The sequence below is a fragment of the Leptodactylus fuscus genome, chromosome 1 (genome assembly GCF_031893055.1).
Source record: "Leptodactylus fuscus isolate aLepFus1 chromosome 1, aLepFus1.hap2, whole genome shotgun sequence".
NCBI lineage: Eukaryota > Metazoa > Chordata > Amphibia > Anura > Leptodactylidae > Leptodactylus > Leptodactylus fuscus.
Window position 1 is genome coordinate 42,808,051 of NC_134265.1, and position 14,773 is coordinate 42,822,823.

Below are 14,773 nucleotides of genomic sequence, written 5' to 3' on the forward strand. Positions count from 1 at the left end.
TTTCTTTTATCAATAGCCTGTCTGGTCCTTGACGTAGGTATAGAAGTCCATACCAAGTCTGTCCAGTTGTCATGTGCATTTACTCGAAGGATTATTTGTTGAGATGGGTTGTTTTGTTTGTTTTTTTGTTTTTTAATTTTCTTATGTTCATGGATATCTAAAGGATTCCAAGTCATTGTATCATGAGGAATGCAGAAAACTTTCAGCTTGCTACTCCAGTTTGTACATTGTGTTCTTATGTTTTTCCTGAGAAGGTTCGCGTGTCCCTTTTTTTCTTTTTTTATTCTTATCACATTTATCTGAGTTTATCTTGGCGTCTTTGTTTCCTTAGACATTTACAGGAATGGAGTGGCGCAGTGAGATCCAGACACATAAGTCAACTATGGTTCACGTTCTTCTGCCAGTGTATAGTTAATGTGTACGGGGGTCTTAATGCATTACGCTTTCCAAAGATAGTTATGTTGTACTAGGTACTAAGAATAGCCATGTATTACTTAAAGGAATGGGAATGACATATTTTTCCCCCCTTGCTCGACAGACTTCTTGTCTCTTGGCTTGGAATATATCAAAATTCCAGTTATTTTGATACATAAACTGCTTGTCTGTGGTTTAAAAGCTTTGTATAGATAAGATCTTTTGCATTGCATGAAGTTAGTAAAATTATAAAAATCATTTTGGAACTATTACTATGTGGATAAAAGGATCTTCTGGGACTAAAATGTCCTTAGGACTGGTCATCGATATCAGATTGGTAGGGATTCAACACTTGGGACCTCGACAGATCAAAAGATTCCCCATGGGGACAAAGTGCCTTCAAGTAATAGGTTTGGCTATGCCCATTAGATCAATATTGGCCAAATTTGCTGATCTTGGTAAGACTGGTCAAAATATCTAATGTATATTGGGGCCTTCGGACACACACTTGTCACTATTTGTCAGAGAAAAAGAAGGTTGGATTTCAACATGCCTGATCTTCTTGTTGTCAGGGATAATGAGCCGGCATCACATTAGTCTGGCAGCAGCTTATGTTGTCTTCATTGAAAACTCATGCAAGGACAGGTGAGACAATTTTGATTGTATACGAAGAGGGCAGAAAGGATAGATTTCGTCTGATCAAAGCTAGCGCCACATATAAGAATGGTGTAGTCTTATGTGGCAGAGGAGTCTTTGGGCCCCTCAATCACCAGGACCTGGGAGCAACTAAATCTTCTATATCTCTTTACAGTTAAGCCCGTATGGGATTGTTGACCTCATGTCCTCTACAGGATGTCCCATGTTCTCTACTGGGCCTGGGAGCAACTACATTTTCTCTATCTCTTTATAGCCAAACCCTTATGGGATAGTTGGTCCCATGTCCTCTACCGGATGCCCCATGTCCTCTACCGGATGCCCCATGTCCTCTACCGGATGCCCCATGTCCTCTACCGGATGCCCCATGTCCTCTACCGGATGCCCCATGTCCTCTACCGGATGTCCCATGTCCTCTACCGGATGTCCCATGTCCTCTACCGGATGTCCCATGTCCTCTACCGGATGTCCCATGTTCTGTATCGGATGCCCCATGTCCTCCACTGGAAATGTGTATAGTGTAGCCAAGGCTTGGAAAGTACCAATGAAAAGCGATGTTTTCTACTCATGGAGTCCATGAAGCTAAAGATGAGCAAATATCCCAGATGTCAAGATCAGAGCAAGATAAAGCAGTGTATAACTTATACATAATCTATAATGTAACCTTATATAATGTTGTAGATGAGATTGCACTTTAATATAAGTATATTCCCTTCTACCACCAAAGCTATAAAAAAAAAAAAAAAAAAAATACAGCCAAAGCTATTCATTCTTTTATAGTCAAGTAATATTTGTTGTCCTTCGTGATACATTTTGTACAGAACGCAGAAAATGACATAAGTATGTGTGCGCTGCGGTTACTTTGGCTTTTTCCCCTTTCCCCTTCCAAGAAAATTTCCAGGTAATTCAATCACAAACAAAAGCATTTCTATTTTACGTTCAATTATTTATGGTTTCTGAAACCCATGTCTGCAACGTCTGAGGCTGGAAAGTAAACAACGCAGAACGGAACGTGCCAGCTTCACTCTGTACTCGATGTGGACCTTTTTTATATTTTTATTAACTGATCTCATTATGAGGTACTGGGAAAAATTAGCTATTCCCTCTTCATTTATCACCATGTTGTTCAGTCCACAAAAAACGTTAGGCATAATATGGTGAAATTTCATCTACATTTTACATGTTCCTCTACAAAAGTAGCTGGCTTCTGATTGGTTTGCCCCAGGATAGGCTATACATGTCTCATTTCTGGAAGGGCTATGGGGAATGATGTAGATGGCAGAAACCAATGCTTGTTAGTCCAACAGTCTTTGACTAGAATGCCAACTTTCAAGCATGAACACCACTCCATTCAAACGGGGCTCTTGGAACCCCTGTTCTTGTTCTCCTTGGGTTTTACAATGTTGACAACCCATACCCCAACAGAACCGGTACACCACTCATACCCTTCTAACTTTTGTACTGTGAATATACTTTATGATCTTCTACCGTTCCTGAGCAATTGGTGCGGTTTGGTTCCTGATATGCCAATTAGTCTCTCCCCTGTCAATTGGGTGGTCCTGGGCCAGAGCAGATAAGGAGGCATGACTCTAATCTCTCTTTATTACTGTCTGACTCTGACTGCACAAAGCTCAGAATTAGACCCCAAGTCTACTCCTGCCCGAGATTTCCCTCTTGGCATTGGAAATTTGAATTGGCATTTGACACTGAAAATAATGGCACTGCTTGGGAATGGTGGCGGTCATCAAATAAATTCCAATTGTGTGGCAATGGAGTGGGCCTATTCAGGCATGCAAAGAACTTGAGATGGTCGGTGTGCCGAAAGATCACCTTTAAGTAATCAATTTAGAAGTTGAACTCATCACCTCTTCTTAAGTATGCTCCATCTTTGCATTCTCTAACGGATACGCCAGTGTAAATGAGATATTAAATCTGCCCTCGGAGAGTCTGTTAGTGGGTAACAGGAGTTTTCCTTCCGGCTCTTGGCACAAAAACAAACTGTGCAATTACTTTCATTTAATGCCAGGGAAGGTTACTCTTTTCAGCACCAGGTATGTCTTGCCAAGTATCATGGCAACGCAGGTGAAAGAGAGGTCAGTCCTTTTCAGTGGGTGTCTCTTAATGTTGTGTTGAGACGTCTCTTTAGACTTGGAGGCCACTGAGCTGTAACGCCGTCTGGTGCGGGTGGTTTACATTTTTTTGTATGTTTGACTCTCAAAGAGTTTGGGTTTTGCAATCTTGTGACTTTTTGTTTATTTTGGTAAAGCTCCTAGGACTTTCTGGGTTTCTACTAGAAAGTTCTTTTTGTGGTAGAAAGGTATTTTGCTCCTGGTAATTTTCCTTCCCTAGATGAATTTCAGTTTTGTGGAGTTGGGCCATCTCCTAGCATGCCAAGCAGGTCTCTTCTGGCAAACCAGTGCCGATTCTTGGAGGGATTGTTGAATATCTCCACGTTGTTAACTATATGTGCAAATTTTCTCAGGCTTGTAAGATGAAGGTTTAGTGGAGTTTATTTTTTTATTTGCCTATAATGTTTTGCATTGACCTACGTTTTTCCATCATAAACTCTTATGGAATATTAACTACTTATACTTCGAAGTTCTGATTGTTGAAGATCTCCAACCCCTGTGGCCATAATTGAAAAGTCACTTTCTATTGGTTGTCTCATCAGAATAAAAGTACTTTTTCAGTATGTTGCCCTTTAGGGTCATATATTGAGAGATCTATGGATGGGCAGACATTGTCTTCATGAAATCATCACTTGAAGCTTTAAGAGAGTCTTTTACCATTTCCACCGCTTGCACTTGCTTGCATTTTTTAATAGGTGCCATTCTACTGATTCCAGTACAGTTGGATTTTTTTTTTTATAGTCCCGGCCATTGCTGAGCTTTTGGCTTTAATGCATGATATACTAACTAGAAACTCTACTGAGTTTGAGTGGTGTTGGGTAGGATCAGTCAAGGGGGCATGACTTAGACCTCAAATCAGAGACGGTGTAAGAAGCTCTTGCCCAACACCACATTGGAGAGTCTAGTTGGCATATAACGCATCAAAAATAGCTATGCTTATTGTTCGGGAATGGTGGGGGCTAGAGAAGAATTTCTAGCTGCACTGAAATCTATGCAGAATAGTCTATTAAGGATTGAACCATTTTGGGTGGTCATTTTTAGTAGCCATGAACATAACTATCAAGGTTGCAGACATCTGGAGTACTTGTTATGGGAACTAGCAGATCAAACTCCATTGGAGGCAGTATGTAGTAGAACATAGAGCACTTCTTATATGGAAAGGAGGAAAACACCTAAGGGAACGAGCATTGGCCATATCACGGCTGATAGTTATTCCAGAGCGAGATCCCCTTACATGTTTAATTATGGGCTCCCCTGCTTGTTATATAATACGGTAGTTATGTAATAGTCTATGTAATATAATATACAGTATCTTGCAAAGTCATAACATGAAGCTTCTGGACATCAATATAATATCTGTGACGGGGCATAACAACCTTTTGCTTTCTGACTGGGTGACTACCGTCTGAGCACCTATACCTATAGAACAGGTTCTAGAACGTTCTACAATATCTGCTATACAGTACACTGCCAGCCATGTGACACAACCTTTCCTATGTCTATGTCTACTCACAACCCTACAGACAATAAAATTATGGATAAATATGGATCTGGATAAAAATTGATGGGGCTGCTTGCCCAGTTCTCTAAAATAGTTTCCTATGTAACTTCATCATTTGGCTGCATTGTGTATAATAGACACCGACTATTGGACTGCAAGTTCAGCAAGGCCAGTTGTCTGATAATTTGTCTTTATATATTGGAAAAAAAAAATTAAGCTGTCCAAAAAAAGAAATGATTATTGTATCATTGCTATAAATCTGGCACCAGCACATTCATCATGACAACGCATTTTGCTTATCGACCAGCTGCATTTCACAGCCACTCGCGATGTGGACAGCTTTAACCCCCTTTTATAAATATTGGATCTGTATGAGGCGCCTTTCAGTTTGTGCCAAATGGATGTGCCCTCGTGTGACACTGGGTTAAAGAGCTGTACACAATGTTTTCTCTATGACACAAAACTCTGTTCTTCCGTCCTCTAGTGTGTAGTTTCCCAGAGGCCAAATAAATCTACAACAGCCGCTGCTCTGAAGTTTAATTTTTCTTTTTTTTTTTTTTGCGCAGCCTTGAACTGGAGTCAAAGTTCTCAATCACAACTATTGTCCCAAAATGACAGCTGTGTTTATTTAATAGTTTAATGCTAATTGTATTAGAGAAACAGACCTTTTACTACAGACAAACCGAGACCATTCTACATCTCCAAGGTTGGCCAGTTCATGGACACTGTTCAGATGACCCTGGAGCAAACCTGACGACTTCTGTTTGCCCAAGTCAACTTTTTGCTAAGACCCTGCAACTTTTGAGGGTTCATCATGTCACCTTGTTGTGACCCGGGCATGAAATGTTCTGGCCATATCCTATTTTTATCCAACCCCTTAAGACCACCAAATTTTTTCTAGTTTAGAAGATGGTACTAGGAGGAATAAGGTTCGAACCAAACATTCCAAGAATGGTCCACTCCTCAATTGGATGGCCAAGTTACAGATTCAATCCTATGGTAATCAAATTCTGTAGACAATTCTTGATGGACATCCCAATGCTGCAAATATGTAAATGCTCATTGGGTTGGTGGCAAAGTAGCATGTTTTTTGCTAGCTTTAGCAATGTTTAGAGCCTCTAGTAGAAGGGGATTCTTCACAGTAAGAACAGCGAGGCTATGGAAGTCTCTGCCCCAGGAAGTGGTGATGGTGGATTCATTGAACAAGTTCAAAGAGGGCCTGGATGCCTTTCTTAAAGAGAAAAATATAACCGGTTATGGACTCTAGATTTTAAGGACATGTTGATCCAGGTTTTTTATATTGACTGCCAGATTGGAGTCAGGAAGGAATTTTTTCCCTGAATTGGGGCAAATGGAGTTTTTTTTTTTTGCCTTCCCCTGGATCATCACTGTAGGGATTGTAGGGTTATAGGTTGGTCTTGATGGACTGATGTCTTTATCCAACCTCATCTACTATTTAACTATGTACCTATGTAGTATGAGATACAGTGGAGTTGGTAGACTCTGAAGATACCTTGGACACCATGAGACACTAGAAGAGAGGTAGATACAATTAAAGGTGGCAATCCTTGGTGGAGTAATCTCTGTGCCACCTGGTAAGACGAGATAACTGCTTGGTTCTAGCAATGACTGACCAGAGTACTACCCATTGACTGCCCTAATATCTACCGTATATCTTCATACATGTCCCTGATGATTTCATTAAACGTCTAATTATATATCTTAACTACAATTTACTATTTGGCGCAATGGAATCTTTCTTGCTGACCTCTTGCATGTATTTATCCTTTATCTTGTTGCATTTGTACGTATTAGTCAGAGATTGTTTATTGCTTCTTCCCCCATCTCTCGGAGGAATATGATTCACACGTTTTCAGATTTATTTGAGCAAAAAGCAATAAATATACCGCTTCAATTTTCACTGCTGGAACGCAGCCAGGATTTTTAATGAATCCGGCCTGCGCTATTGAAGTGGTCTAGGATCTCCAAGGCTCTAGGCTCTGTTAGATTATACACATACTCTCACTCTCCTCCTCCCTCTTCTCTCCGCTCCTCGCTCCCCACGGACTGCATGAGTCACACACCAATGCAGGTTTATTTTTCAGACTTGGCTCTGGTTAGAATTAGGATGAGTCTTTTATAATTCAAGCTATGGAAGGTTTCCTCTGCATTTCATCTAAGCTGCCAGAAGACGCCATGTTTTGTCGCTAAGCCGCCTTTTTTTTTTGCCGGGCAGTAAAGTAGTTCAATGTCTTTCATTAGATCTTTTCACCCAGAAGACTTGTAATAATTTGACCCACACAGCATTTTTTTCTTAAATGCATTAACTAGACTGCACAAATCCCCTGGCTGTAGAATTTGCAGATTTTAATCACCCTGCGAATGGAGCATCGTTTATTAGTTGGCGGTGTGCAGCCGAGCTTGCACATTTTGCACCATGTGAGTAATATTTTTAGATTCTGCTAATAAGGGAATGTATTTCAAGGGAGACATTGTTCTAACCCTTACCTGAGGGAAAAAATCCTGGGGTCAGTGAGTAAATCAAATGAAAGAAAAAAATCATACAAAATGGGAAATCCACCAAGAGAGACACTTGACACCTGACTTGTCACCATATTTTTAAAAGGCAAAATCCTTTTAAAGCTTGTCTAAGATATTCCTCACTGGAATTCCCTGACACAAATCTCCGACTACTTGATCTTTAATGGTGTGGGTATATGGACAATCAGAAATTGAAGGCCCCATTGATACCAGAACTACTTATGTCACAGCTTCCCTCTGTTAAGAATAATATAGTTATGTAGTTGTATAATACCGCCCTATGTGTACAAGAATATAACTGCTACAGTCCAACATCCAATTTGCAAGACTATCACTACCATAATACTGCTGCAATGTTGTCGGGTACCAGCACTATCCTATAATACTGCTCCTATGTACAAGAATATAACTACTATAATACTGCTCCTATGTACTAGAATATAACTACTATAATACTGCTCCTATGTACAAGACTATAACTACTATAATACTGCTCCTATGTACAAGAATATAACTACTATAATACTACTCCTATGTACAAGAATATAACTACTATAATACTGCCTCCTATGTACAAGAGTATAACTACTATAATACTGCCTCCTATGTACAAGAATATAATTACTATAATACTGCCTCCTATGTACAAGAATATAACTACTATAATACTGCCTCCTATGTACAAGAATATAACTACTATAATACTGCTCCTATGTACAAGAATATAACTACTATAATACTGCTCTTATGTACAAGACTATAACTACTACAATACTGCCCCTATGTACAAGAGTATAACTACTATAATACTGCCTCCTATGTACAAGAATATAACTACTATAATACTGCCTCCTATGTACAAGAGTATAACTACTATAATACTGCCTCCTATGTACAAGAATATAATTACTATAATACTGCCTCCTATGTACAAGAATATAATTACTATAATACTGCCTCCTATGTACAAGAATATAACTACTATAATACTGCCTCCTATGTACAAGAATATAACTACTATAATACTGCTCCTATGTACAAGAATATAACTACTATAATACTGCTCCTATATTCTTGTACATAACTACTATAATACTGCCTCCTATGTACAAGAGTATAACTACTATAATACTGCCTCCTATGTACTAGAATATAACTACTATAATACTGCTCTTATGTACAAGACTATAACTACTATAATACTGCTCCTATGTACAAGAATATAACTACTATAATACTGCCTCCTATGCACAAGAATATAACTACTATAATACTGCTCCTATGTACAAGAATATAACTACTATAATACTGCTCCTATGTACAAGAATATAACTACTATAATACTGCTCCTGTGTACAATAATTTAACTACTATAATACTGCTCCTATGTACAAGAATATAACTACTATAATACTGCTCCTATGTACAAGAATATAACTACTATAGTACTGCTCCTATGTACAAGAATATAACTAGTATAATACTGCCCCTATATATAAGAATATAGCTACTATAATACTGCTCCCTATGTACAAGTATAACTGCTATAATACTGTCCCTATATATATATAAGAATATAGCTACTATAATATATAGCTCCTTTAATGGACTGTAATGTGAACGATCAGAGAATGTGTTAGATTTTCGTTCTGCACAAGTTCTCTTCTCTCCGTGTAGCACATTATGATGATTAGATCACCTTGTATTATATTTCAGCACAGATGCGTTATGTAACATGATGGATAAACAGATGGAAGAGAGATGTATACTTAGGTGATGTAACGCTCTATTTTTGCTGCATAGTACAGGCTGTTCAGTGAGCATTTAGGACTATTATAGAGAGATTGTACCTGTGAGTATTATTGGATAACACCTCGGTAATTAGTAGTATTATATCGTTATATAAGTCCAGCCCTGAAGACGACATTTTGGGGTCATATCTTGTTGCATTAATGAGTGAGCGTCTTGTGTTGTGCAATGTTTTTAAGTCCATTTTTATTAGTATTAGGAGAGGCGAGTCGGCGGTAGGAGCACTGCCTCTGGACACACTGGAATTGATCAGTCTGCTGGAATGAGCTTTGTGGGTTTATTAACTGGGAGTTCATCACTATCGCGGCGCTCATCTAATTCCTGAGAGGGTTTCAAAGCTCTCATCACCGCGTTCGTTCTTCTAAGTGAGTGGCTTGACATAAAGAAGATGGGGGCGGGTGGGAGTTATGTAATGACTCTTCTTAGAAGGTTTAGTGTGAACAAGGTAAAATGTTGAGCTCTTGAGATTAAAAGCTGCGTGCTACTTAAAACGTACAATGAAAATACGGCAGTATTTGTACAGAGCGCTGAATGCATTATCGGAGAAGGTTCATTACTGGCTCCTTTTATGAGAAGACTGTTAACGCTAACTATTCGCGGTAAATTTTTGATGATGGGGAATGATTGGGATTAATTACTCATGGGTGTCCCTGGCTACTGGGTGTTCCTCAGGTTGACTAGTTGACCTTCATGTCTCTTTAAAGTTATATACACACATTTTTTTCCTAAACCCTTTGGGGTGAATTGGATCTGTGAAAACGTTCAATACAATAATCCCATTGGTGAATAAGCTTGTATCATGGGTATCACACGGTCAGAATGGGAAATATAAAGGAAGCATTTGTGCCTTTCCCTTCTCCGACTAAATCCATTCTCGTTTTTGGCTCAAAAAACAGCTAAATTTGCAAATTTTTCGGGAAGCATAAAAGGAATAGCAAAAAAACACTGCCAAGGCTTCTGAAATAACTACTCATCTGGGATGAGGCTAAAGGGCTCTTCAATGCCTATTAATTGAGGATCTACCCTTAGGAGAGGTTGTCAATATGTGATTGGTGGAGGTCAGGCATCCGATACCCCCACAGCAAGTATTTACTAAAACTTTCTTAAAGGAATTGTCCTCTTGAAGTTGTTCCCTTCTTGGCAGCAAGTTGTCTAAGTGAGAGAGGGGAGTGGGACCGTGAAGGATCACCCTTTCTTTTCCCGTTCACTCAAATAGTGATATTGAGATGTTGGAAGATTTTAGACTTGAGGAGGAGCCAAGAGTACCATCTTGAGATAAGGGGGACTTTATCAACCTACAAAACCAATATTTTGAGTTTGTTTATATTAGCATATGCCCTATATATGATTTTCAGAAACTGTCCAGCAGGAAGAGAAAATTCTTCTTCTTATCCTCTATAGTACAATCTTCTAGCGCTTTACATTTTGTATTCTCCTCTAGTCTGATCCATTGCATAATATGGGTCCCTACACATTGTACCTTTTAAACATGTTGTGTCAAAGCCATGTATGACAGCCCTGCAATAAAACCTCATCTTCTCTGCACTTTATGGTGACAGGCGTTATTACCAGAATCCATCATCTGGTTTCTACAAGATTAATGGAGATGAAATGAATAATCGAGACTTTCAGCAACATCCATTATACTGCCATTCTGTTCCAGCAGCTTTGTTGAGTCAATCTTTCCATAAAAACTGCTTCTTCTAATATCCATATATTTATCTGGTTTAATTTTGTCATGGTTGTGGAACATGGCAAGCAAAAAAATGTTTATCATTGTGATTATATCTAGTATTGTAACTTGGTCATCAAGAATCAATTCTCTACACGATTGTAGACTTCACTCTTGCTGCCTTACATTGGGGTCTAAGGTGCGAATCTAAAGACGTCGTCTATGTACCTTCTCCTTATATTCTTAGTTTTTCTCTAATTTCCACATCACATCAAAACATTCTGATTTTCTAGATTATAACCAAGATTTTAAAATCCTAGGGATTAAAGTTTGTAATGAAAGTCTCTAACACTACAGAATACATGTAGGCTCAGCCTTACCCAACCAGCGTTAGAAACCTTTGAGCACCAAATGGTATAACTTTATCATGTTATATTGCAAGTGGCTACATTACATTTCTACAGTTCTATGGGTTCTTTCACGTCATTGGTTGAAAGGGTGATGTAATCGGGTTTATGGATACCACCTTCTACTCTGGAATCCCCTTAGAAACAAAAACTAGAACTTCATTGTGGTCCAATGGCCACAATGAAATGTCCCTTCACACAAGGCTTCCCTTGGGTGTTGGTCACGATGGTTGTTTTCTAAGGGAGTTGCCTAATAATTTTTTTTAAAAAAAATGTGAAACTAAAGTAATTTTTTATATTACATATTTTTAGGATACAGAATAATATGGTGATTAATGTTTGTGCCTTTATATCCTCATTGTCCAACCATTAAAGCGAGCATTTGGCTTTGACAGGTGATATACTTGACCATCACTCTATTAAAATGGGGCAAAATCGATCATCATTAATCACTTTTCTGATTGGTGAGGTCCCAACAGTCATCACTTGTTACTTATTCTGTAGATATGTGAGAGGCTACAATCTTGGTATAACCATATTAGATCATATTGGATGATTGGGCAACCCTGCTGAAATTGATGGGTGACCTGAACCAATTCATAGCTTTTAAAAGAGATGATCTGCTCCTGGGACTTGGAGGATGGCCCGGGATTAAGTCAATTTGTGGTCATCAAACTTAATGTCTCCATTGGGCTTCTTAACCGGCATTCGATACTTGACCATTCTGCCACCACTTGGATTATGTTGTGCATTCCAAAAAATATATATATAGCAAGCTAGTCGACACCAAGTTCTCACTTCTTGTAGACAGCCTTGCTAATGATGTAATGTGTCCGTTTTTTCTTCCTCTCGCTATATAATCTTGTCCTCCAGGGACTGCGGAAAAAGCTCTTTGACCTCTAACATCTCATTTAGTCAATAGTACGGCTGTTAGAAGCCGCAACCTGTCAGGGATTCACATTTCTGAGTAGTTTAACCTTCATCCCATATATCCATATCCATGGTAACAAGTAACCAGACCTTAATATGTGTTTTGAATAGAATATATATCAAAGCTGAAGGGACTCGTGGGAGCGAAGAAACTAATGTGTTAGTATGTAGATATCGAGTTTATCATTATAACGTATGTGGAGTAGATGAGTTTTCGAGGTCTCTTAAAAGTAATGTTAGCATGGAATTATTATAATTTATACCATGGGGACGCCAAGGTGGTTTCTGTTGATTTAATACGTGAAATATGGTCCAAACGGCCTTTATTTTTTATAAGAAGGGCGGAAAGTACGTTCCCATCTGTAAATATGTGGATAATTGGGTCCATGGGTCATTGGAGACTGAGAGCTTCACTTCTATGGATAGTTTATGAGCATAAAGAATCTATTGGCTAAAGTAATATTAGGATGTATTTCAGCAGCCCCTGTTGAAGCCTCTAGTTCCTGGGATATGAAAAATCCACTGCAGGAACTCTAGAAGCTTTTATGAAGCGCTTTTTGGGGTATAGTGCCATCTATAGGTAATTTTAGGGTGAAGTTGAGCCACCTCAAAATTTGATTTGGTACCAAGACTGTGTGAAATAAACGTTTTAAGTTTTTGACAAATATTTATAAAATTTTCTCCCGCCATACTAAATGGAATGAGTGTCCAATTGGCTCTTGGTTATTTTAATAATTGAATATTAAATAATTGCCTATAATACACACAAACTTTTTTCTTTAAATGTGAAATTGACCATTTTTTGTTCCCTTTTTTTCCCCCCATCTTTTTCAGGTTTAATAAGTGCTCATCAGAAAGTTGATCAGCTGTGTCAGCATAATAAAAATGAAACTACTTCTTCCAACAATATGACCAAAAGGAAGCCAGCAGCAGAATCTGCATCCGTGCCTCCAAATCCCCTCTTAACCTTTTTCTCATCATCCAATGAGTCAGGTCAGTATGGTATGAAGTAGGACTTTATTTTGTTTTATTTTCCACAACTCTAATTCTCATTTGTCCCTGATGAGTGGAGATTAGCTGTTATGATGTCTAATCCAGACATGAGAAAGTAGGGGAGCAAAATCTCCTATTTTGCTTAGAAGCAGCATGAGGGATATTATACAGCAGTGCTGAACAGTATTGATGTTAATAAAACACATAGGAAGGGGAGAACTTTTTTGCTAATTAATTTTACTTGTTCTTCCTTAACAGCACACCATCTGGTCACACATGGTATTGCAAGTAAACTGTCAATACTTTAATAAGAAATAAGAATTTTTTTTAGATGAACTACTCAGAGACACTGACTGAATACCAAAAATTCACAGTGCTGATTATCAAATATGGCTACTTTCATGCTGAAGTCACTTCACATCTGTCCTTGGGTAGCATCTGTTATGGGAGCTAGCCACTCTCATGAACAATCCCACCACATTAACAACTAAGATGTCCGACTGTCCCCAACTGTTTGTGGCATTAACATATCAGATTTTGACAAATTTATTTTCACCTCTTTTCAGCTGACAAAAATCTGTTTATGGACAGATATCAGACTTCACAGCAGCAGTACCACACACGGCCTGTAAAAAAAAGTGGCACTATTTTTGTCTCCCACCTTATCACATGGTACAATGTGGTCAAAATAGGGTCATTAGAATGAATTCATGAATCCTTTCACCATAACAGAAAATGGAGGGTGTGAAGTTTAATCCATTATTGGCACGGATTAGGATTAATCATGATGTTTGCCTTTGGATGGGATTTTATTGGCCTATTTATATCAATACAACATGTTCTAGATATTCACAATATTCACATAGGGAATATTAAAAAAAAAAAAAAAAAAATCTTATAAAGACTACAAATTAAAATGTTGGGTCTTATCTGCAGTCCAGATGTTGGGATAATTTGGTGAAATCTACAAGAAACTGTTAATAGGGAAATTGGACTGCACCGTGAGTTTCCTGTAATTAATGAAGATCTCTTTGAAAACGTCTTCACTGAAAAGAAATCTGCAGTCTGAGCCCAGATGTTACTCGGAATATCTTTCCTCCAGAATGCCCCAAGGCAAAACAAACTGATAAACTGCATAATGAGTTTTAACTAATTAAGACCAAACTTTACTTTCAACTTTTTATATCTAACTGGACGCAGCGGTTGTAACGCACGGACGCTGGTAGTATGGTTTGGCATATGGAAAGAATTTTTTATTTTTTTTTATTCAGTAGACCAGCCATCCACGGAGCCTGTTTATTCTACAACAGCTGGGGCTCTTTCTCACATTTGTTGTTTCACTCTGTAAATTTTGAGGGAGACATGTTAAATTATCATGCCACTAGAGGGGCAAAACCTATTAATGGGAGTCTGTCACTAGCACCTATTTTACCAACCTAGTCCTGGACATAGACAAGTTAGAGTCACTGGAATCAAACATTGGCTTCTTCATGTGAATCGATGGCTCCTCTGCCAACATATTTGTCAATATACCAATGAGTCCTTTGGAGCAATGACGGTGTTGCTATTGCTCCACAAAAAGGTAATTGGCAACACCCTCATTGCGCCAAAGACATCATTTCCAATCTCTGCAGTGGAGACACCAATTTAGAAGAAAAAACACTTTTTGATTTAGTGACCCTCACCTATCTATCTCCAGGGTATTTGGGGTTCTGATGCCCTT

The 14,773-nt window shown here is 38.5% G+C and overlaps 1 protein-coding gene across 1 annotated transcript in view; it reads left to right on the forward strand.

The window, feature by feature from the left end:
* The window catches only part of SETBP1 (SET binding protein 1), a 139,414-nt gene that overhangs the window by 119,836 nt on the left and 4,805 nt on the right, over window positions 1-14,773 (forward strand). The window contains exon 4 of the mRNA XM_075269763.1: window positions 12,892-13,050. Within this exon, the coding sequence (XP_075125864.1) occupies window positions 12,892-13,050 (159 nt within the window). The remainder of the gene's footprint in view (window positions 1-12,891; window positions 13,051-14,773) is intronic.